The sequence below is a fragment of the Aspergillus foveolatus genome, assembly GCF_047715535.1.
Source record: "Aspergillus foveolatus strain CBS 279.81 unplaced genomic scaffold BDW70scaffold_19, whole genome shotgun sequence".
Lineage (NCBI taxonomy): Eukaryota > Fungi > Ascomycota > Eurotiomycetes > Eurotiales > Aspergillaceae > Aspergillus > Aspergillus foveolatus.
In genome coordinates, this window is record NW_027396083.1 from 440,803 (window position 1) to 461,885 (window position 21,083).

The 21,083-nt window shown below is 50.2% G+C and overlaps 7 protein-coding genes across 7 annotated transcripts; 2 read left to right on the forward strand and 5 right to left on the reverse strand.

Annotated features, from left to right (window-relative positions):
- Positions 1-275: 275 nt before the first annotated feature.
- Positions 276-8,173, reverse strand: BDW70DRAFT_167476 (DNA-directed DNA polymerase alpha catalytic subunit POL1; the record flags this gene model as incomplete). Its single annotated transcript, XM_073742232.1, has 13 exons — positions 7,687-8,173; positions 5,913-7,622; positions 5,310-5,867; positions 4,523-5,263; positions 3,593-4,474; positions 2,259-2,320; positions 2,012-2,193; positions 1,857-1,939; positions 1,261-1,805; positions 989-1,201; positions 755-879; positions 475-690; positions 276-403 (listed from the first exon to the last, which is right to left on the reverse strand). The coding sequence occupies exons 1-13, from the start codon at positions 8,071-8,073 to the stop codon at positions 276-278; spliced, it is 5,832 nt and encodes a 1,943-aa protein (XP_073596838.1). The 5' UTR covers positions 8,074-8,173.
- Positions 8,174-8,428: 255 nt separating this feature from the next.
- Positions 8,429-10,496, reverse strand: BDW70DRAFT_167479 (uncharacterized protein; the record flags this gene model as incomplete). The annotated part of the gene is made up of 6 exons (XM_073742233.1): positions 10,275-10,496; positions 9,967-10,215; positions 9,799-9,923; positions 9,498-9,645; positions 8,519-9,450; positions 8,429-8,472 (listed from the first exon to the last, which is right to left on the reverse strand). The coding sequence occupies exons 1-6, from the start codon at positions 10,409-10,411 to the stop codon at positions 8,429-8,431; spliced, it is 1,635 nt and encodes a 544-aa protein (XP_073596839.1). The 5' UTR covers positions 10,412-10,496.
- Positions 10,497-10,747: 251 nt separating this feature from the next.
- BDW70DRAFT_149759 (putative DNA repair protein rad9) lies at positions 10,748-12,396 on the forward strand (the record flags this gene model as incomplete). Its single annotated transcript, XM_073739060.1, has 7 exons — positions 10,748-10,861; positions 10,917-11,060; positions 11,109-11,244; positions 11,290-11,505; positions 11,559-12,154; positions 12,204-12,323; positions 12,370-12,396. The coding sequence occupies 7 exons, from the start codon at positions 10,748-10,750 to the stop codon at positions 12,394-12,396; spliced, it is 1,353 nt and encodes a 450-aa protein (XP_073596840.1).
- Positions 12,305-13,724, reverse strand: BDW70DRAFT_36259 (regulator of chromosome condensation 1/beta-lactamase-inhibitor protein II). The gene has a single exon (XM_073743845.1). The coding sequence runs from the start codon at positions 13,603-13,605 to the stop codon at positions 12,448-12,450; it is 1,158 nt and encodes a 385-aa protein (XP_073596841.1). The 5' UTR covers positions 13,606-13,724; the 3' UTR covers positions 12,305-12,447.
- Positions 13,725-13,888: 164 nt separating this feature from the next.
- Positions 13,889-16,656, reverse strand: BDW70DRAFT_134929 (putative MFS phosphate transporter). Its single transcript, XM_073736596.1, has 4 exons — positions 16,088-16,656; positions 15,847-16,026; positions 15,651-15,793; positions 13,889-15,599 (listed from the first exon to the last, which is right to left on the reverse strand). The coding sequence occupies exons 1-4, from the start codon at positions 16,393-16,395 to the stop codon at positions 14,239-14,241; spliced, it is 1,992 nt and encodes a 663-aa protein (XP_073596842.1). The 5' UTR covers positions 16,396-16,656; the 3' UTR covers positions 13,889-14,238.
- A 248-nt stretch (positions 16,657-16,904) lies between these two features.
- On the reverse strand, positions 16,905-18,460 carry BDW70DRAFT_134931 (uncharacterized protein). Its single transcript, XM_073736597.1, has one exon. The coding sequence runs from the start codon at positions 17,744-17,746 to the stop codon at positions 17,432-17,434; it is 315 nt and encodes a 104-aa protein (XP_073596843.1). The 5' UTR covers positions 17,747-18,460; the 3' UTR covers positions 16,905-17,431.
- A 33-nt stretch (positions 18,461-18,493) lies between these two features.
- Positions 18,494-19,037, forward strand: BDW70DRAFT_134932 (uncharacterized protein). The gene has a single exon (XM_073736598.1). The coding sequence runs from the start codon at positions 18,636-18,638 to the stop codon at positions 18,984-18,986; it is 351 nt and encodes a 116-aa protein (XP_073596844.1). The 5' UTR covers positions 18,494-18,635; the 3' UTR covers positions 18,987-19,037.
- Positions 19,038-21,083: the final 2,046 nt, after the last annotated feature.

The window sequence follows — 21,083 nt, forward strand, 5'->3', positions numbered from 1 at the left end:
CAATGATGACTAGTGCAGGTGGCCAATGTGGCTACCACAAAAATTTAATAAACTAGGCTTCCAGTGAGGTTGGTAATAGGTTGTTCGAACTTGATGCTATGAGTTGGCTAATGTTTCCATTCGCCGGACTTCATCTGTTTCCACCTTGGGCAGCATGAGTTAGGTCTACCGACATACAACGCGAACACTTTCATTATACATAATAGTGTCTGGAAGTATTCAGAAGTGAACTTCATCTATATACAAACATGGCATGGAGACAAGCTATATGTACATCAGCTGTGTCCAGCGCCAAGTCCCATGTCCCAAAACATGATCTCCAACTCAGTAGCCTTGATGAAAATCTTGACTAACTCTTCCATCCGGGATAGCGAGACCTTCCTCATATGAGTTTCGAGTAGCTCTGGAAAGCCGTCAGTCGCAAGCTGAACAAGTGTTCGCACATTCTACAATGAGGAGCCGAGTGTTTCTTACCGGAGCCTAGACGGACAGCCTCGGTGTAATCCTCTGCAACATAGTTCTCTATCCACTTCCAATATCGGTTGCCCTCCCGAAGGGTCTTTTCTTCCGCGTGTAGCCTCTGTGCAATTGCCCCATATCCAATCAGACACGGAGCTAGGGCGACCTGTAGTGCAAGCCAGTCTTCCGATTGGCCTACGTCGAGAATGTATCTGCTGTATGCCGTGCAAGCTGATAATGGAGCAGTTAGGAATCGAGAGTTTAATGTATAGAGATCTTAGCAAAAATCACCTACCTGTCGTCTCTGGAACCTTCTCCATTTCTTCTTTAGATAGCCCAAAAGACGCGCAGTAATCGATATGTAGCGCGGTTTCTTGTTGGATGTGGAGAACAATTTTCGCAGACTGTATAAGCCAAGTTCTTAGAGTTGGCGAAGCATAGGACTGACGTCTTAATAACTTACCGCAGCTATTGACTCCATGTCCTTTGCCTTATAGGACGCAAGTGCGTTGCTTCGAGCGAATTGGACCTGGTAGTTAGGTTAGATCGTAAACGATGAGTGGAACTGTGACGTGAAAAAGTGACGCATACGAGGTACAAGTAGTCCTGAACTAGGTATTCCTTAAAACGTTCAACGGGAAGTGTACCGCTACCCAGACCTAAGACGAATTCATGCTCTGTGAATCGCTTCCAAACTGATTGTACGTCGGGCCGATCTAGAACGTACTCTAGGAACCGCCCTCTGTGGACACGTTAGCGGACATGCAACAGCAATTCACATTAGCGAGCGGGGAAGCATACGGCGCGAAAGGCAAGCTGTACACGGAATGAAAATGATTAATGGGCCCGCTTCCCTTTCCGATGTCATAACTGGTCTTGATTCCCGCTTCAACGAAACGGACACCATTACGCACGGCTCTCTTCAAGTCCTTCCCAAGCGCGAGATTCGCCGCTATGGCAGATGCAAGAGAGCACCCGGTGCCGTGAGTGTTTTTAGAGACCAGGTACTCTGTTTCGAATTGAGTTACCTCCTCTCCGTCGTATAGAACATCGATGACCCGCGAGGCGTCATTTGATCCTTTGGCGGCTTTGTAGTCTTTCGTGAGTGGCAGGTGCCCGCCTTTCAACAGAACAGCTCGAGGGCCCAGTGCAGCGACACGTTTTGCGAGATCTATGAGCCCTTGGAGGTCCTCCGGATTGGTAGGCTCTTGACCAGCATCTTTCAGCAGAAGCTGTGCTTCTGGGATGTTTGGTGTAAGAACAGTTGTCAGAGGCAGCAATTTCGTACGCAGACCCTGAACTGCGGCTTCAGGTAATAACTGCGAGCCGCTGGTGGAAATCATCACCTATTTCTACTGAGTCAGTCATTGTCAGAGTATTCAAGGCAAGTGCATTACCGGGTCTAAGACCACAGACGGAATCTGATACGACGCGAGTGCATCCGCAATAACGTCGATAGTCTTTGCGGACGAGAGCATTCCTTCGAGAGATTAGTACCCATTGACAAAAGGCCGCGACGAAGCTATTGATAGAAAAGAGTATTGACCCATACCGAGCTTGACAACGTCCGCCCCGATATCATCGAGGCCCGCTCTGATTTGTTTTCCGACGAAATCGGCCGGTACCACAAAAATGTCTTGCACTCCAAGGGTGTTCTGCGCGGTCAAGCCAGTAGTTGCTGTAAGAGCATAGCAGCCATGGGCAGTCAGGACTCTCTGGTCAGCCTCCAGTCCACTAACCCCGGAGAAGGTACATTAGCAGGCGATCTGGAGGGGCAATGAGGGACTGGGGTGCCATACGCGCCGCCAGAACTATCAGATCCCGCAATAACGAGGACTCGCCCGACTGACATGACTAGGAGCTATCTTTGGCTAGGGGACCAGCTCAAGTTGAAACCTAGGCCAAAGCACTTTCTGCTTAGGTCGTCGCTTACACCGACGAGTTCGTGGGGAGAAGCCGAAAGATGAATTGCATCCGGTGGAGACTCGCCAGAAAGGGCTTAGCTAATTTGACGGGGTATATGATATAACTCTACGCACTCTAAGTACAACACAAAACCAACTCTCCACCCACACTCTTTTAGCTCTTCTACCGTCCTTGATCATATCGATCAGTTATACGTCATTCTCTCGCTCTAGCCAATCCACGTCCAGCAGTCGCGGTCTTAAACCGGATACATTCCAATGTTCATCGTTCCCCCTTCTTCATCATAAGTAAAGTCACAGACGAGACAGCAATGGGCCTGCTTAACCGAGGAGTTTGGAGCTTTTAGAAGCATTGATGACCTGAAGTGGCCGAAACGCCGAGCCGCCTCAGACAGTCGCACTCTGCGAGGCAGCCCACGAAAGGGAGGAGAGCACGCTGGTGCTTACGGCAATCCTTAGGATTTTCTTGTCCTTCACAACTTCAGTAGCCTTGAAAACAAGGCTGCTTTGCGCAGGCAACCTCATCCTGTCATCCGGGCCAGAAACCGAGCCATCATCGAAAGGGAGCGAGGAATAGCCGAGTTGAGCGGCTTCACATGAAGAAGCTCTATCTGAAAACCCACATACCAGATATTCGAGATTTATTAGGGCTCGTTGACGTTCACAACTTTACTTGTGATGAACAGTCTGACATACATATAGCATCCCCTTCGATAAAGAACAAGGGTGCAATCGTTTTTATAAAGTACGCAGAAATCCCAATGCAGTAACCATGACCTTGGGCAACAACGATACCAGATTGTGACCAGCAGTTTCTTTCCCCAATGCTTGAAGCTCGTCCGGATGCCGGGGCGCAGAATCACCAGCGAGGCGACTATCATCCATCGTAAAAAATATTTAGTCGAAATCATGTTAATTAATTAAGCAATCTCATTCCATCATTCAAGAATAACAGTCAGAAAGCAAAGCGCCGGTACAAACTTGAAACAATGCATCGTCATGCGTGTCAGACAAACAAGAAGCCCTATCCATCCATCCATCCATCCGTTGTCGACAAAACGGCAAACTATATACAAGGCAAACCAACTAAAGGCTAGCTGGAAAGTCTAAGCCAACATAAACTTAAACAACGCATCCATCTCAACCCATTGCCTTCCACACTTCTTCAAGTAAGCATCAACGACCCCCTTCACCGTCCCAAAGCGTACCCGATTGAACTCCACCAAAGCTGCAATGCTATCCTTCTTCTCCTCATTGCTCTCTTTCTCCGCCGCGGCCCGCGCCTTATCGACGTCCCATAGGCTGGCGAAGTACAATAGCTGGTTGTACATCTGCTTCTCGGAATACTCATACGCCATGCGTCCCAGGCACCCTTCTGCCTGCCCACGCGGACCAAGACAGCGGTGCCCATACACGCTGATTTGGCGTGTTCGGTTGCCGCATGTTGATTCGTCGCAGACAAGCCATCCCTCGTAGTACTTTGAGGTCTGGGCGCGGATCTGACTCTCGAGCTGGGCGATGATGGTGAGAGTTGAGAAGGGGTTTCCACAAGAAGAGTTAGGGCAGATCACGCCGGTGGGTTTACACATGTGGATTGAGGCTGCGAGCCCCTCAAAGACGGAGCGTTCCTTGCAGCGGCGGCAGGTGAGGGTAAGTCTGGCAGCGGATTCAAAGCGGACAGAGTCAGGAATCTGGGATTCTAGCGGGAAGATTTCGGTATTTTGGGTGTTGTTTGTGGTGGTTGTGTTTATTTGGTATTTTCGGACATCAAGACCTAGGCATTCGGCTAGGCGGACGGCGTCAGTGCCGGGTATGGGGGCACAAAGACGCTCGATGGGCGGGAATATTTGTTTGAGGAGGTAGAACTCGATGTCGGGTTTGAGGCCTGAGTCGGGCTTAATTACGTCTTGGAGGGTGTAAGAGCGTTTGGCTGGGGGAAGAGAGGAGGTTTCTGAGTCGCCGGATGTGACAATGTAAGAGATCACATCGTTGGGTCGGACTGTCTTGCCTCGGGCTAGTTCTCGTAATGCAACTTGTGCTGGAGGCATCGTTTCCTTGTTAGGGTACTCTTCCGGGCGTTTAGATAATTTCTAGGCTAAGTCAGCGAGTGCTCAGAAGTAACAAAGGAGCAGGCATACCGTGTAGATCACGTATTTCTGAACAGGAATACTAAACTCCCTCATCTTGCCTGCTAGCTCACGCAAATAATCGTGAACACGATTCAATACAAGCTCCTGGTCGTCACCGGAAAGAATCTCATTCAGAAGGCGCTGCGAAGCCTCCTTGGAAAGCGCACAGTACTCACGCCTCTTCATATCGAGACCCTTGACCTCTAGCTTGTCAACGTATTTACCGTCCACTTCGGTCATATTGATGGCAGCGTACTTTTTCTTGGCGTGCAGGAGAAGACGGCGGAAGATGTTATCAATGTCGATTTCCAGCAGCTTATACCGTTCGTTCACGGCAGTCTTAAGCTCCTCCCCGACCTTGAGTGCATCACTGATAGTGTCCATGTTGGTGTTAATCATGACGGAGTCGGTATCGCCATATATGACCCTCAGCTGTTTGCTCTCTACTAGCTCCTTGGTGCTTCGTAAAATCTCACGACCTTTAAACGTCGTGAGCATGGCCAGGGGACGAGCATAGAAGCGACTTTGTGTGTATCCAAGACATCCGTACATAGAGTTAGCGGTAAGTTTGAAAGCCAACTGCTTTGTGTCCCACAAGGCGAGCTGTTCGGGCGTCGCCCGTTTATCCTTCATCAGCTTCTTGACCTCTCGTCGACGACCAACAAGAGTTGCAATAAGACGAGGTAGGATACCCTGCTCCGTGTCGGACGCAGGGACTTCTGGCACCTTTTCGTCATTCTCATTCTCGGCCTGGAGATGTTAGCTTTGACCAAAAAAGAGCATGAAAATAACATACCGAGGATGTGCGATCCACCGTTGTGAAGCAGATATTGTATTCTTGAATGATACTGGGGTACAGGCTGTTAAAGTCCATGACAAGCACGTATCTGTCATATAGACCCCTCTCAGGCTCGAAAACGAGACCACCTTTATACTTGTCCTTTTTCTTCTTATCCGTTGCTTCATCCTCGTCCCCTTCTTGGGCGATTTCTTCCGCCTTCTGCAGCTTAGACGAATACTTGTCTGGGCAAATGTACTTGTTTTTGTAGAACTCATGCAGCAGAATGTACTCGTTACGCTCAGCGCGAGTACCACTTAGTGTTCTTGCCCAAGAGTTGCCGGCAATGTTCGTAAGTACCTTGGTCAAGGACAACATCTGAAGCTTCAGTACCAAGGCGGCAATGAAGTAGGTATCAGTATCGCAATGGGTAACGAAATTGACAAGTCCGTCTTTCGAGGTTGCCCAAGTCTTTAGTGCCGCCTCGATGTCTAGGTCTTGCCGCCCGTTGCCAGACCCAAGGTAAAGATCGCACATTTCCGTCAAACTCCAAGATTGACATTTCATCATGAGTGACTACCAGCGTTAGTGATTTTCTAGATATATGACGAGGGTCCTTACCTTGCCCATATCGTTAGCTACATCGCAAACCAATCTTCCCGCTACTAGGTGTCGCTCGGTGAAGAAACCACCGCCCTTGTTGAAATTCTTAGGCCACTCTCCGCGCTTGAGTCGTCCAAGGCGATGCCACCCAGGGGTCTTCTTCTCTTTGAGCCTGCTGAGCAAGATACTGAGGTCGACTTCCTGGAGCTGATGCCCCATCAGGACATCCGGATCCATTCTTTCGAATAGAGCCAGAAATTTACTGAGTAGCATTTGTTCACTCTTCTCCAGCATGTACGTGCCCCGTTGCTTCCGGATTTCTGCCTCAAAGTTCACAGGGTACGACGAACCAGCCGGCCGCATCACAGTGAACGTCTTGCAAGGAAGCTTCTCTGGAGGAGTCGTCTCGGTGAGAGAGATATTCTCGTAAACTCGAGCGCTGGCTACTAAGATCTCCTGCTTGTTCTCTTTTACATTGAGCTGCGTTCGGAAAGCAAGGCTGATCAGGGTGAGAGTTGGTGGGTCGAGATTTTCAGAATCGGGGACTGGGCTGATAAGGCCGGGCTTCGAGGTCTGACATTCAAACTTACACCACGAAGCATTGTTGACGGCCGAGAAATCGGCTTCTTCGATTTTGAGCCAGCATGGCCCCATGATGTTCTTCCAGAGAACGAACTGCTCAAATAATGAGGTGTTTGTGCCGAAAACATGAGAAAAGGTCTCTCCCTTGGTGTCCATGGGTAGCGCTGGTTTGTCGTACGGATAGAGTAGCTTTAAATACTCAGCTTCCTTTGGTATACCAGGCATCTCGAAGGCGTACTTGCGGGTGCATGCTTTGATCTTGTGCATGCCCACTCTGAGTCTCGACATCATCTGGTCGACTTCGTGGTAAACGTCTTCCATGTCCACCTCTTCGTCAGTCTCTCGACCGCCCTTGTGTCTGTACTCGCGCGGAAGGAAGTAAAGCTTGCGGAGGATGCTGTCGACCTTGACAAATGCACTTGCGTAAGATCCGTTCTGCTTGTTCTTCACCTTTCCGAATAAGCAAAGACTGCCGTTAACTTCCGTATAGTCGAGCCAGAAGAAGCGCAGACTCCCGTCTTGCTCAGCCACATCCTGGGGCCGTAACTTGCCAAAGGCACGTGTCTCAGTTGACGCTGGGCTGTTGAGCACGTTCAATTTGTTGCGCACATCGTTCCACGAAGCATTAACATCTGCTGCAGACTTGACCGGAGACGAACTAGCCGGAGTCGCGTAAGGCTGCTTCTTGATCTTGGGCGGAGGCCTACTGCCAGAAATGTTGACAATTGGTGCCTTGGCTTCCTCATGACCGGTAGCTTGGACGACCTCCATCATATCGTCATCATCATCTTCGGGCTCTTCCTTTATGGGGACTGCGCTTCTCCTCTCGACCGCTTTCGTGACGGGGGAGGATGGCATTGTGTCGCTCATTGGGATATCGTCATTTGCGTCAAGAGGCCCGTCCCCGCCGTCTATGTCCAGAGCCGGCTCTTCGGCAACCGGAGAAACTGGACCACCATTCTCGTCTTTTATGGCAGGTTTCGGTGTGCGCGTCTTTTCAGAGAGCGGAGGAGACAGTATGCGGACTTTGCGCCGCGTTTCCGACTTAACGACGTTGTGCTTAGGAACCGTGTTCGAGACTACATTGTTGTCGACCTCGCCCAGCAGGTCCGCGAGAAAGGCATCATCTTCCGCAGTAGCAACTGGCTGCAAGTGTACAAGTTAGCCCCAGCGACCATCAACCATCTTCGCTCAAGCGACCCTCGCTCACCTTGGGTTTCGGAGCCGGCGCCGCAGCTCCACTACTGAAGTATTTTGAGATCCCATTGTTGATCTTCTCCTTCCGCTGCTTCTCCTCCTCGCGCTTACGTTTAGCAGCTTTTCCCCTAGCTGGTAACTCGTCGTCATCGCTTTCGTCGCTGTATTGTCCCGTTTGTTCGTTCCAGACTTCTCGACCGTCGTCTGCGTATCCCTCGCCATTATCGTCGACGACGAAGTCGTCCTCGTCGAGTCGGTTGCGGATGATTTTCTTGTAGCCGTCATCGTCAACTTCCTCGTAGATATCGCCCTGTTCCTCGACCTCGTATGTTGACAGACGCTTCTTTCCGGCGGCACGAAGAGCGCGGAGCTCGGCCAACTTCGCGCGGGCTGAAGCCATTGTGGGTTGGATTTCAGCCTAGCAATTATTCCATAGAAATGATAGGCATGGAATGTGATATTTTGAAGCGAAATTTACCCAGTGGATAACGCACTGGCTGACAATTGTTTTGGGGAAAGATGCTTAGAGGCTCACTCGGCAAATCGTGACGCGGGCTTGGGAGAAGCGCGTTCTCGACGCGGTGGACGCGACTCCCGCAGCAACTCCGCCAATCCCGTTAATTAGTTTACTCCACATATCTGAGTTACTTAGAACAGACAATAAAAGGACTCAAGATGACATTCAGATTCGCTTGCCTATGCCAATACCGTGTTCAAGCCATCCATATCTGAAGCCCCTCATTTCTAGCGTGTCCCTAGTCTGACAATTCAATCTCAGAATCAGGATCGCTGAATTCTTCTGCTACTTTGTCAGTATAACTTCATTCCAAGTGTAATAATCGAACCTTGAGCGAGGCCAAAATCAAACGAGCCTTCCAGACTCCCTGCCAAGGTCTCGCGAATCATCACCTGCATCTCGTCCGGGAATTCAACAGCAGATGTCGCGTTGAGAATGGACAGAGTCAGACCATGATTCCCAGGACCAAGTTGCGATATGAAGTCGATGACCCCGCCCGCTGTGAAGTTGCTAAGGGCGTATATGGCTAGGCTCTTGAGTTGCGAGAGACACGAGAAGGCGGGCCAGATAGAATCGTTGAATGCTTCGCCGCTGATCCAGAGTCGTTCGAGATTGGGGAGGGACATGGTGAGTTCCCCAGCTTGCTCCATGGTGAAGAAGTCGGACACGTCTTTGAGTTCAAGTTCGCGAAGCTTGTGGAGGGCGCCTACGCTCTCGACTAGTAAGTTGTTCTGGGCGGGATCCGGACTTCCTTCGCCGCGTAGGTAGAGATATTGCAGGGATCTGTGGTTTTGAAGGTCGTAAAGGAAACTGAAGCCGTCGTGTAACTTGAAGCCAGCAAAGGATAGGCTGCTGAGGTGGATATTGTCGTTCATCAATGCCTTGCTTAGCAGTCTGGAATCGTGCATAAATCTCCTGACTTCGAGACGCTTTAACTTTGCGCAGGTCCCAATCCAGTCAGCTACTTCATCGAGAGTTGCGTAGAATGGCTCGTCCCATGCGGCCGGCGCTGAATCCGTCAGGCTCAGAACCTCTAACTTGGGCAATGGGCCCAATGAGGCCAGTTCGCGTATTGTATCAATGTTGAGACTGGTCAATTTCAACTCCGTCAAGGAGTCCTTTTGTGTTTTTAATGCTCTCATTGACCGGGGACCTAAATGAGAAAAGCTAAGCACTTCGAAGTATTCTAGTGAGTTAGGCCGCAGTGCATTGAACAGCTCCTCTGCTTCTGTCTCTGCGTTCCCGGGCGGTTTGTCTTGCCTGAAACGGCGTTAGTGCTAGGACTCCAATAGTATATGAGATCGTACCATATGTAAATCCGGAGCTGTCTGAAATCAGGGCAGTGCTCACGGATCTTCTCGCCAGCTTGCTGCGAGAGTGTACTTCCAGACCAAACTGTCAGGCTTTGTAGTTGAGGTGATACCTCAATCCATTCATTTAATACCACGGGTGCAACTGTTGCTCATCAGATGGATAACATGTTGACCACGAAACACATTACCGTCGCAAGACATTCCTCTTATCATGGCGTTTTTATTAACGATCACTTCGAGGGGTAAGTAAGAGCCAGCAAAAAAAAAAATCATTAGTTATGAAACGAGGACAGACCTGACCCAAGCTTCCTTTTAATCCATTCATTATCGATCGCAGTAGTCTGCACACGCCGCCGCTTATTTCCATCTTTAAGATGCTCATGAGAGACAAATTCGAGAAGCTCCTGTGTGAAGAATTGTCTACCAACGGTCAGAACTTGTACCCAATGAGAGAAACACATACTCCTTGACAGTCGATCCCGAGCCCAGCAGATTTCCTAGATCGTCTAGATCCAAGTACCGGATATAGCTGTAGTAAGGTAGATAGGTCAAATCCAGCGTTGAGAGAACAATAGATCGCCAGAGCGTAATCCATTTTCTCAGCGACGAATTATGCTCCTCTTTTACACCTGAATAGGCTGGTTTTCGAGTCTGGGCTCTCAACTGTTCGTCCTCGGTGCCTCCGCCTCTTAAGGGTGAGGCGTCATAGATCCTGCCGGTGTAAGTATGGATCTTCACGGGTTGATTCGACTTCACTGTATCTGCTCTCACCGATATAAAGCAGAGAGTGCATGCTCGGTGAAAAGTTTCGATGAGAGTGCACATTGATATAGGCTGTTGTAGTCCTTTTCGTCTCCCAGGTAGTCTAGGACCATACAGAGAATCTCACTGGGTAGTGTCGCAGCCATTTCAGCGACAGTTCGACCAAACACCTAGCAGATCTCTATGTGCAGAATGTTTCTAAATGTCATTTCATGAAATCTCGATCAGAACAAAGACATGAAAGCATACGAAGGTGACGTTAGGTTGCAGCTGGAGCCTCTCAGTTCATTACATCCTCGGCGTTGCTTATGTAATTACGCGTCTAGGAGCCTGTTCCTGGACCAACAACTTTATCTTTTTGCAATGACCAAAGGCAGAAAGGTGATACGATAGTGGAAAATCTTCTAAGATTTAGAAGAGATCTTATCTCACTGTAACAACAGCAGCGAATCTGGAGCAGCCAGGAATTGCTGGTCGGACCCATGACGACTCTATTCTTCTCGCTCCTCCCCGAGGCCTTATCCCAACTACACGATGCCCTAGGATGCCTAGCAAAATACAGCGATACCGTCGGCATTGAAGCCGAGTATGACTTGGTACGTTAGCGAAGACGTTATAGAGCTAAATGAACAGTTCTGACCATGGTCTCAGCTTCGTCTGAGCGCGCTCAACTCCAGCAAGACTGCATACTCATCCTTTGCGTTTGAAGCCCAAAACTTCTTCGAAGCATACGAATTCGGCATGAATGGTAATAACAGCGGGCCTCGGAAGTTCAGCTGCGAAGTATATTTGAAGGTGCGGGTTCTGACTTTGTTTTTGAGTTCCTATGCTAAAAGCCTGCAGGCGTTACTATCCGTCTTTGCCGGGAGGACAAGTCGACGAGATAAAGACACTGCAGTTGAACGCTGCGAGTTTGAGGTTCATGAAGATCCAGACGTGGCTGAATGTCGTCTAGTTATTCGGATGATATGCGGACTCGGTTAGGACCATTGTCGATTATCTGGTTCGTCGCTTACAGTGCCAGGCGTGATCAAATCATACAAGCTCACTTACGAGTCAACGACAATCCAACATGCCATCTTTGACCGGTCACAATCAACTAATGAATGGACCGTTGAGCCCGCCTTCCTGAAAGAGATAGCCGCGCATTTTAGTCCGTCGGCGGAGCAGTTGGATATCTATTCAGAGAATTCCAAGGTGATCTTCACTAGCTTTACGACTAAAATCACAGACGGGAAGGGTTCGTCTATCGAGAACTTTCTCTCTACTTAGATTGTACTAATCTTGGTCTAGACACCCTCCGACAACCAGTGCACACTTCAGTTGCCGTTGACAAAACAGATTTTGAAAACTACCTTGCCGACGACGGCGTCCACATCGCCATCAGCCTAAAGGACTTCAAAGCGGTGATATCCCACGCCGAAACGGCCAGAATCTTGATAACCGCGCGATACACCCGTCCATGCCGACCTCTGCAACTCGCGTACGACTTTGACGGCATCAGAACAGAATTCACCCTAATGACTACCGGCGAAGCAGGCCCAGAGGATCTTCCAAGTTCCACGAGGCCTGTCCGGGAGCTCTCAGCCAGACAAACGCCTGCTCCTCGGCCCGCGCCTGTACAGGCTCCTCCTCAAACAAATAACAGCAACTCAGCCAATGCGAGACAGACGGCTCCGCCACGAGGCAGACCTATCCGCCCTCTTACAGGGACATCCACGCGAGGCACGCAACAAGACACACAGGCAACTGTTGCGACACAACAGGCGCCGTCCACTAAATTTGATAGTCTTTTTGTACCGGCGGATGATGATAGGCAGTGGGATGTCACTGAGGACGAGGAGGCCGAGGCAGAGGATATGCTCGGTTGGGATGCAACTGCTGATCCGGTATGATCCATCTTTCGCTTTCATTAGCAGTGTTCTCTAACAGCAGCAGGGTAATCCTGAGAGCCTAGGACCGCTTTTGCGAGATATCGAGCCGAACCTAGGCAATGGCGACCAAATGGACCTGGGCAACGACGAGATGGGGATTCCGCCGACGCAACGGATGTCCCAGGTTAGTGGCACCCGCATTGTAACTGCGTTCATGCTGATAGCCTTAGCTGCACGGCCTCGGTCTTTTCGACTAGAATTGTCGTCACGACTACCGCTCCCTCACACCAAAATGTGCTTTGCGCCACTCAAGCCGCAATAATCCAGCTCGTCGCACAGCCCGCACCAACTCCAACGACCTCAACTCCCTCAGGCAGCGGAATTCGAGCGCAAACGCCTTTAACATCTCCTCTCGCATCCGTCTCAGGCCCGCAATTGCCATGCTCACCCCATCCAAACGCCACAACGCTGCAACCACGATCATCGTCCAGCATTGCAAGACAATGCTCACTTCCCACGGCCACTTCTCGCGCCTTAGGCAGGTTTGCCGGCGGCAACTGGCCGCGGTCATTGCGTCCCCAGGCACAGATAGACTGGTCTTTTTGATGTACATAGACACCATGCCAGCTAGCATGTATACGCAAATACCCCTTCACACTTTCAAGCGCCGGGATCCCTGTTTGGATGCCCCACTTATCCTTCTCCCCCGGAGATCCAGAGCCAGGTCCGAGAACAGCAAACTCCCCCTTTTCCTTATCACCGCATAAGACTGTAAACTCTCGCCCACAGACGGCGTCAGAGACAGCGAAATTTACGCTTATACCTTCCAGATCAATCTGTCTCGGCTCCCATACAATCTTCTCACTGATTAGTTGAGCACCGAGCTGTCCCTTCCTTGCAGCGCCCCATCCATACACGGATCCATCCGAACAAACAGCAACGACGTGCCCCATCCCGCCTGCAACGGACCGAACTTTCACATTCCGTGGCGGAAAATTAGGGACCCTGGCTCCAGCAGTTTGAGCCTCGGTCACCTCCGCACCGAGTCCAAGTTCCCCCTTTGCCCCAGATCCAAGGACAAAGACCGCGTCACCACGACTGTCCTGACTTTCGTTGGCGGTAGAGACAACCAAGACACTCGCTTCCCACGTCGCAGCCACACTCTTGAAGAGCCCATACTCGGTCCCTGTTTCTGGGTCATTGACAAAAACCCGCTTGAAGACAGATTGTCTGCCTCCCGCAATGTAGACCCGCCCATCGTCTAAAAGGACAAGGGTGTGATTTCCACCCGCTACTATCCGAGAGACATTATCGTTAATTTTCTGCTTCGGTGGCCCAAAATCCAAGCTTTGACAGGAGTATTCATCTTTGAAGATGCATCTCTCCGGCGTGGTGACGTCCTCCTCGTGCCCAATGCCCAGTTGGCCTGAGCCGTTGGAGCCGAATGCGAAGAGTACTGGGGACATCCTTTTCTGGTCAGATAGAGTAGGATCGACTGCTAGCTGTATTGGAAGGGAAAATATTCTAAACAAGCCTGAAATGTCTGTTCATACTAATATCACCAAAGTATGAATGCGGTGTTGATCCTTGACCTGGTTGTAGACCGCCTAGGCTTCGCCCTCACGAGAGTAGCGTAGCGCACTTATAGAAACGGCAGAATAAATTACCCGTTTCAGGTCTAGTTAATGGGGCAACGGAGCCAGAATTCACTGGTCGGGGTCCACCTTCCAGCGCTTCCAGAAACCAGACGGAAGCCTCGGCTATGTGAGATTTGTTGAGATCTGGATTCATGTTAAGTCCTGACCAGCCCTCGACGATTCGCAAGATGAGATACTGGGTCAGGGAATATAGAAGACATGAAGCCAATTGTGGTGAAAGGTCCGAGGGTCCGCTTGCATTAAATGATCGTGAGGCTCGATAATCTATGTACTAGGGTATGTATGTAAAGCAATTCCGCCTGCTCATGAATGCTGAATGCATGCAAGTCTGAGAAAATAAACAACGAAGAAGAAAAAAAAAACAATAGATGGCCATGTCTGATTTTGACTGCCTGAAACTCCAAGGAAGGGTATTAGAGATTTTTTGTAACTATTTCGTGACTATTTTTCTTGAACGGAGTTCTGTGTGGAATCATCCGACCGCGCAGCGGGAGGAAGAGCAAAGTCGTCACCCTTGCCAGGTTTGGCTTCCATTCCGCGGAACATTGGGCTTGTGCGATAGAAATAGTTGTTGACGTGGCCGGACAAGAGCTCTTCGTCGGCGTCTTCCTCGCCGTCCTTGTCCTTCTCGGAGGTCCTGGCAGACATCGCGGCTTCCCATTCAACGCGATACTCTTCGACCTTCTGCTTGTAGTCGAGCTCCGCATCATAGTACTTGCCGGTACCACGGAAGCGTTCCCAGAGAGACAGGTGCTTGGGGTGAACGGCCGGGCCGTGATAGTCCTGTTCGCGACCTTCGCGGATGTACTTCCAGCGGCGCTCTTGTTCCTTCAGGTCAAGACCGGTAGTGTCAGGGAGGAAGAAAAAGGTGAGAACGAGACCTGCCAGACCGAACCAGGGGACAACGTAAAACTTTGTCTGTGTGTCGATGTAGTTGTAGAGAACGGATGCAAGGAGAGCACCGAGTTTTCCCGCAGCGGCGGACATTCCATGCGCGGTGGCACGGATGGGCGTCGGGAATACTTCTGCGGCAACCAGGAAAGTGACCGAGTTGGGGCCGAATTGGTTGAAGAAGGAACTTAAGAAGTACATAGCCTGGAATTCCTTGATATGTTCAGGGGAGGTGTAATAGTCGAAGTGGAAGGCGGGAACGATGAAGAGAATGAAATCCATCAAGAAACCGATGATCTGCATCCATTTGCGGCCATATAGCTTGTTGTCGATCAGGAAGGAAGCCAAGTAGTAACCACAAAGCGAGACTCCAACGTTCACCAAGTTCCAGAGCCAAGTGGGCATGATGGATGTCGACGCGGGGCTAATGACCTTGATAAACTCGGACTGGAACAGCTTGTTGCCGTAAAAGAAGACATCGTTGGCAAACCAAGCGCCGGTTGTTGCGACCAGACGGAATCCAAAGTGTTGGAAGGTCAGTTTGAGCGAGTTTACATCATAACCGGTAACCGACGCCTTCTTCTTTGCGGCCTGCAGCTGTTTACTGGCAGCCTTCATGTGGTACGTACGATAGTAGACGAGCCACAAGGTACCAACAGCGGGGATGGCGAAAGATATGCGGTAAGTCCACTGAGCAGAGACAGTAGAGTAGGGCGGGTTTCCGCTCCCATGGTGGAAGCAAAGCAGTAAAATGATGAGCAGGACCTGGTTGAAAAATTGACCCCAGCCCTGCATCAAGAAAGCACTGGTGACTTTGCGGCCACGGTGGAGACGATCTTCTTTGGTAGAGACTTTGCCAGAGCCGATAGCATTTTCCATACCGCTGGTGGCGGTCATGGGGTATTCACCTCCTGCGGCGATATTAGCATAATCCGTTGCAAATGAAAGGACTAATCACTTACCAACACCGATACCATAAATAAATAGAGACCATGCGTAGCAAATAACCCAGCCGTTTTGGGTGACACCCCAGGCCGCGGTAAGCATAACGAGGCCTAGAAGCATAATCGCGGCGTCCTGAATTAAACCCCATCGTCGGCCGAGCCTATCGAACGTCAGAAAATTGCCCCAAACTCCAGTCCACTTCCTGACGCATACCAGTCACCCACAATACCGACAAGGATCTGACCAACAATAATACCGCAAATCTCGAGATATTCTATCGCATTGAGCCATTGTGCGTTACAAATATGTTCTCCTTCGTAGTCATGGTCCCAGCACGAGGCAAAGGCAGCTTGGAAGAGGGGTTTCAGGTTTCCGATCGAAAAGAGAACGTAGCTAATAACGAAAACTGGGTTAGCACCATGTTCCCGCCCAGAATCAGAATCGGCAGACTCACCCTTCTAGACCCAAACCAGCTCCAGGGAGGACCATATTTTGGAAGTAATAAGACATTGGCGACAAGGGATCGGCCTTGAACATCTTCCAGATGTCGCTAAGCTCGCGCTTGGCTTCCCCCGCATCGTATGAGCTCACGAACTTGATTTTTCTGAAAAGCGACAAATCCGCCCAGTAGGTCCCGTCCGCGGTATAGCTGTCATCGGGGCGAATGAGAGCGTCAAAAGCGTCCTTCTCGTGCGCATCCATATTTTCTAGGGGATCTTGGCCCGGCCCATGGGGCGCATGAAGAAGCCCAATGTCGTTCATCTTGTCTTCTCGTGGTATCTCTCAAAATCGAAAGAACGTTTTGAGGCAAATGAATGCTCTTGGCCGCCGAAGACAAGACGGAAACCAAGCACGACAAGACTTTTGGCGGTCTTGGGAAGAGTGATGAGCCTTGGGATGATCCAATGAGTGTTTGAATGTGTTACACCTGGGCAAGATCGAAGGAATGCAGGAAAGATAAAATATAAGTACCAAGAAAACTTCGCTGGGAGAAGAGCGGGCAGTCCGAGCCAAACTGGTCCCGCGGAATTGGCACGAGTCTTGAAGTGGCAACCTGATAGGAAGCTGGCCGGTGGGCATCCGGCATTCAGCGTTGCAGCCACTGGTCCACACTCAGCCAAGAGGAAGGTGCGATGGTGTCTTGCGAGGTAAGCGGCACTGCCGGGGCGCAGGATGGGGGAGTTTAGAATCGCGGGTCTCAATTCGCTCCATCTTGGTTTTCCCTGACATTTTGTTCCGAGTTCGTGAATATCTAGCACTTTGGGACTTGGCGGCGGAGAGTCAAAACTATTTTTCAGTAGCTGACCGACTCTTCCGGCCAATCATTTGCGCACGTGTTGGTAGGATTGGCTGTTAGCGGGCGGTCGCCAACCTTACCGCAATCAGATCGCCGCTGACGGCGGGGTTGAATTCATGGAGGCCCTCGAACTAGACCAGCAGCCACCATCATGCACTATGCATCTCCCTACAATTAGTGCATTGGCATCTCATGGGAGAGGAAGTTGGTCGCGTGTTGAGTTACCAGATTGCGACCCGAGGCGACGTGGGGGGTACGGCAGAGCATGCACAGGTTGACAGCTCAGCCAACTGATGAATAGGCTCCAGGAATCTTTATGTCCTGCTTGGACATCGAGTATGCACTCCGAAGACCGTGTTCCTGTGTATTCGTCGCCCTCTTGGCAGTCCGCACATTCGTGGAACACTAGCAAATCGCGCCCGGCTCCTCGAGCAGAACTTTTGACAATGTCCACGATAATGGTCATTAGTGACGCCGCTGGCGGCCTATTAACGACCGACCTTACGTGAATCGTGGAATCGGCTGCCAGTCAAATTCCGTGCTGCATCTTGGTCCATGGGTGTTCCGGGTCCGCAGGCTGCCATCAATCGCGTCCGATATCGATACCCCTAGCATAAGCACGTGCGTCTGTTCCACCAATCCAGAGGACTCTTCTAATGATGCTACGTGCCCCCAATAACCCATCAACAACCACATCAACCGCCATGCAGTATTGAACCTTGCGTTATGGTACTCTGATGGCGGCACACGTTCCATCCTATGCTTCTGCCTGGCAGCAAGCATCCTTCGAGTCAGCCGTCGCAGCATCGCAGTCATCCCACGATGATCGAGGGACACGAGTTTTGGGAGGGCAATCCCAGCGCCGGAGAAGTATACTTGCTTCTGCCGTAGTTCCACTTTGTTCCGGGCTCGTCGGATGAGCACGTGCTGCTGTCCCGTTCACCCATAGGGAATTGCGTATCTGCTGAACTGAAGCACTGTATCCTTAAATGACGATGTGCTCCGTCTCTACCGGGATGATGATAACCTAGTGTCTAGGTAGTGCTGACCTGCGCTTGCCTGTTGCATCACTGAGATGATGAGTAGGTATATGGGCCGCCCAGCTGTAGCCAAGTTTGTTTAAGCACCTCCAAGGAGTCGAAGCACTCTCGGCGCATGACACGCTGAGGCTTGTTCTGTTGGCGCCTTGTCACGTTCGTGAACGCTCGACATTGACTGGGCGTTTAATATAATCAGGGCGTTCCTGGCGGTCGCACTAGGAGATCCCTCAAACCTTCATGGTCCGGGGGGTTTTTGCTAAGATTGAGGATGATGAAGGAATGGATAGACACGGGTGTGGGTATGAGTTATGAGCGAAGTGGGAAGGTGAGTGGGATGACCTCTGTGTTTGTGTTTGTAACCACGAGGAAGGAGACAGATGTATACCCACGTGGGTGCGATTTTTGGAGTGCATGAGAGTGGTGGCCGTCAGACGGTCAGCGCTGCCGATCGGCAGTTTCCTGCTCATGCTGTTGAACTGCTCATCCTTATCTCATTTACCACTGATAATCAAAGTAGTTTCCAGGAGAACGCCAGCGGACAAGTTTGTTTCGATTGGCAAAGAGAGTAGTTGAATTTATGTTGGGCCTCTGAGGGTTAGGATTTCAGGACGAAAATAGTCTCTGCCATACTGGTCATCTCTGCGGTCGTCCTCATCCTGAGCACAATGTATCCTCGCTGGCACGGCCAGCACTCCCAGCCTGTCCAACTGGTTGGACGTCCTTTCGCGACTTTGATCATGGCCCCCCTTTGTAATACCTTGCTCCTCTACCCACCATACCTGAGCCAACATTTACTCACTGATATGGCTGTTATGGTCATCATTCTAGTCCTTCACATAATGCCTCCGATAGGACTCTTGGACCTGGAGCAGGAACGGCAGATAAGTCTGAGAAACGTTTCGCCGTGCGACTTGACGGTGCATGATTCTTCTTATAAGTCGGCAGGCACGAGTCGACCTATTCCGGGATTCATCAAGAACCGAGTTTTCCTCTCAATGACTAGTTCTCTCTTTTAAATCCCAAGCAGAGAACCCAGCCGTGTAATATGTTCTCATGCATGAGAAGCGGGTGATAAGAAGGGTCCGAAACTGAGACGTACAGTTCGACTGTTAGTCATCATCAAAGGACCACTGCACCAGAGACTGATACCTCACTTCGAAGATAACTTATAATATCTCCATTGCGATGGTACGTAGTAGCGAAGCTTCACCTCCTGCCCCGGAATCTCCTAAATCGACAGAATCACGTCCAGATTGCAATGGCATCTAAAACTCTTGGACGAATGGAGTTCTGCTGGGTTCCGAATCTAGACTGGTATATTCAAGGCCGTGACGATATACTCTAGAAATATTCCCTCGATGAGCTGCCGCCAAACCAAGTCAGTCCCTATCAGTTGCGCGCAGCTTCATGGTCCGGAAATCGACTCCTGTATCTGGGCTCTGGTCTATCCACCGGATTCTTTGGTATTTGGTTGCTTGACCCATACTGACGGTGGATGTTGGCGCTCTTGAAAGATGCGACCGCTGCTGATGAGTGTAAAGGAGGAGGATGTCTCGAACAAGCTTCTATTTATGGGAGGAAAAACAGAGAAGGGGGAGAACGATAGACTCGTCGAGCATACTAGGAGACATGAGTCGGATAAGCCTAAATCATCACGAGTTGGACGGAAGGTCATTGTTGAAGAGAGCAAAAAGTAGGAGATACGAGGTTGGGAAAGTGCGCGTTGGGTGCCTCGCCTTTCAGAAGGTGTCTAGTTCGACTGCCTATCTTCTCAACCTAGCAGGTCTTTTGCTACCCTACAATGGGCCTAGATTAAGTGCACTTTGTTTTACTTTGCTGTATGATTTTATGTAAGATAATACTCAAAGAGCAATAAATAGCTGTATTAGCTTACCCCGTGACCCTGCCAGTACTGACAAAATAGCCGCTGACAAGTGGTATAAGGCATAGTTTTTACGGAGCTGTGCAAAATATATTTAACTGTCCCAGGCGTCGCCCATTCGTTATAACGAACTATAGTTCGTGCCTGCAAACATGGATTGGGCAACTAGTATCGATTGGACGACAAAGAAAGCACAGGTTGTCAAGAATACTCCCTACGAATTGAACATTCCATCAGAACAAGGTAATTATAGCGGCCAATATTCTGTAGTTTTGAGGTATCCACAGATATGGGCATACGGTATCCCTCTGACCTTCATAGCACCACACTTCATAATCTGAAGAAGCAGCCTCACCTAGGACGAGACCTGCACATTCTACAACGTGAAATGTGCTCAGAAAGACCATAAAGCCCACACTTTTTCCTGAGAAAAGTGGGCGCATCCACATCGCTTCCACTGCGCACTTCAGACGGTTCAAGGCCGCTGTTATCCCGATAACACGGCCTCATAAACCTCATTTTTAGCTCCCTGAACGAGCTCTGGAAGTCTCGCTCTTGCCCTGCCTTTGATATCTATTTCTGACTCTCCACTTTAAAACCGTAAGCCGGTCGCCCATAAGACCCTGTGACAACCATCACTCCCTGACAATCTCGCACCAGGTTCCAAATTCCGCGAATAACAGACGGTCCCGACTTCGACACGATCCCGCTGAAAGTATAACGCTGCTGTCTAAGTTGCACGTAGCAATGGCTTCTTGTGATGGATAAGATCACAGTTCGACCTCACGGACTTCTACCGTATCCTGATTGAGGCTCATGACAATATCTCATACGCCAGAGTACACCCTCACAACTACATTCACAATGATCCAATGATTACTCGGGCTGCAGTCCATGCGACATCGCTCGAGAGGAGCCCCCTAAATAGGCTTCCGCAGAACCCCAAAAACCCAGACCCAGACCCAACCCAGACCCAATCTGGGTGGGGTTTTGGGGCCAGATCTCTAACCCAGTACTGGGTCTGGGTCGATATGCAAAACCCCAAACCCAGTACTGGGGCCCCAGATAACCCAAGTTGGGTTTTTTATGGCATCATAGTCCCGGTCCTCGTGACTGCATAAGTTATGCGGTTCTTGCTGTAATATTCAGTATTTCTCTTCTATACTAATTTTAAAAAATATATTATTATACTAATTTTTGTTGGAATACGACTGAAACAGGTAAGATTATA

Excerpts from the sequence above, each read along its gene's own strand:
- BDW70DRAFT_134932 (XM_073736598.1), top strand. The coding sequence starts at position 18,636 with ATGTATCCTCGCTGGCACGGCCAGCACTCCCAGCCTGTCCAACTGGTT.
- BDW70DRAFT_36259 (XM_073743845.1), bottom strand. The coding sequence starts at position 13,605 with ATGTCCCCAGTACTCTTCGCATTCGGCTCCAACGGCTCAGGCCAACTG.
- BDW70DRAFT_134931 (XM_073736597.1), bottom strand. The coding sequence starts at position 17,746 with ATGACTGCGATGCTGCGACGGCTGACTCGAAGGATGCTTGCTGCCAGG.
- BDW70DRAFT_134929 (XM_073736596.1), bottom strand. The coding sequence starts at position 16,395 with ATGAACGACATTGGGCTTCTTCATGCGCCCCATGGGCCGGGCCAAGAT. Across the intron at positions 16,027-16,087 it reads GCTGGTTTGGGTCTAGAAGG|CTACGTTCTCTTTTCGATCG; the intron begins GTGAGTCTGCCG and ends TTTCGTTATTAG. Across the intron at positions 15,600-15,650 it reads TATTTATGGTATCGGTGTTG|GAGGTGAATACCCCATGACC; the intron begins GTAAGTGATTAG and ends ATATCGCCGCAG.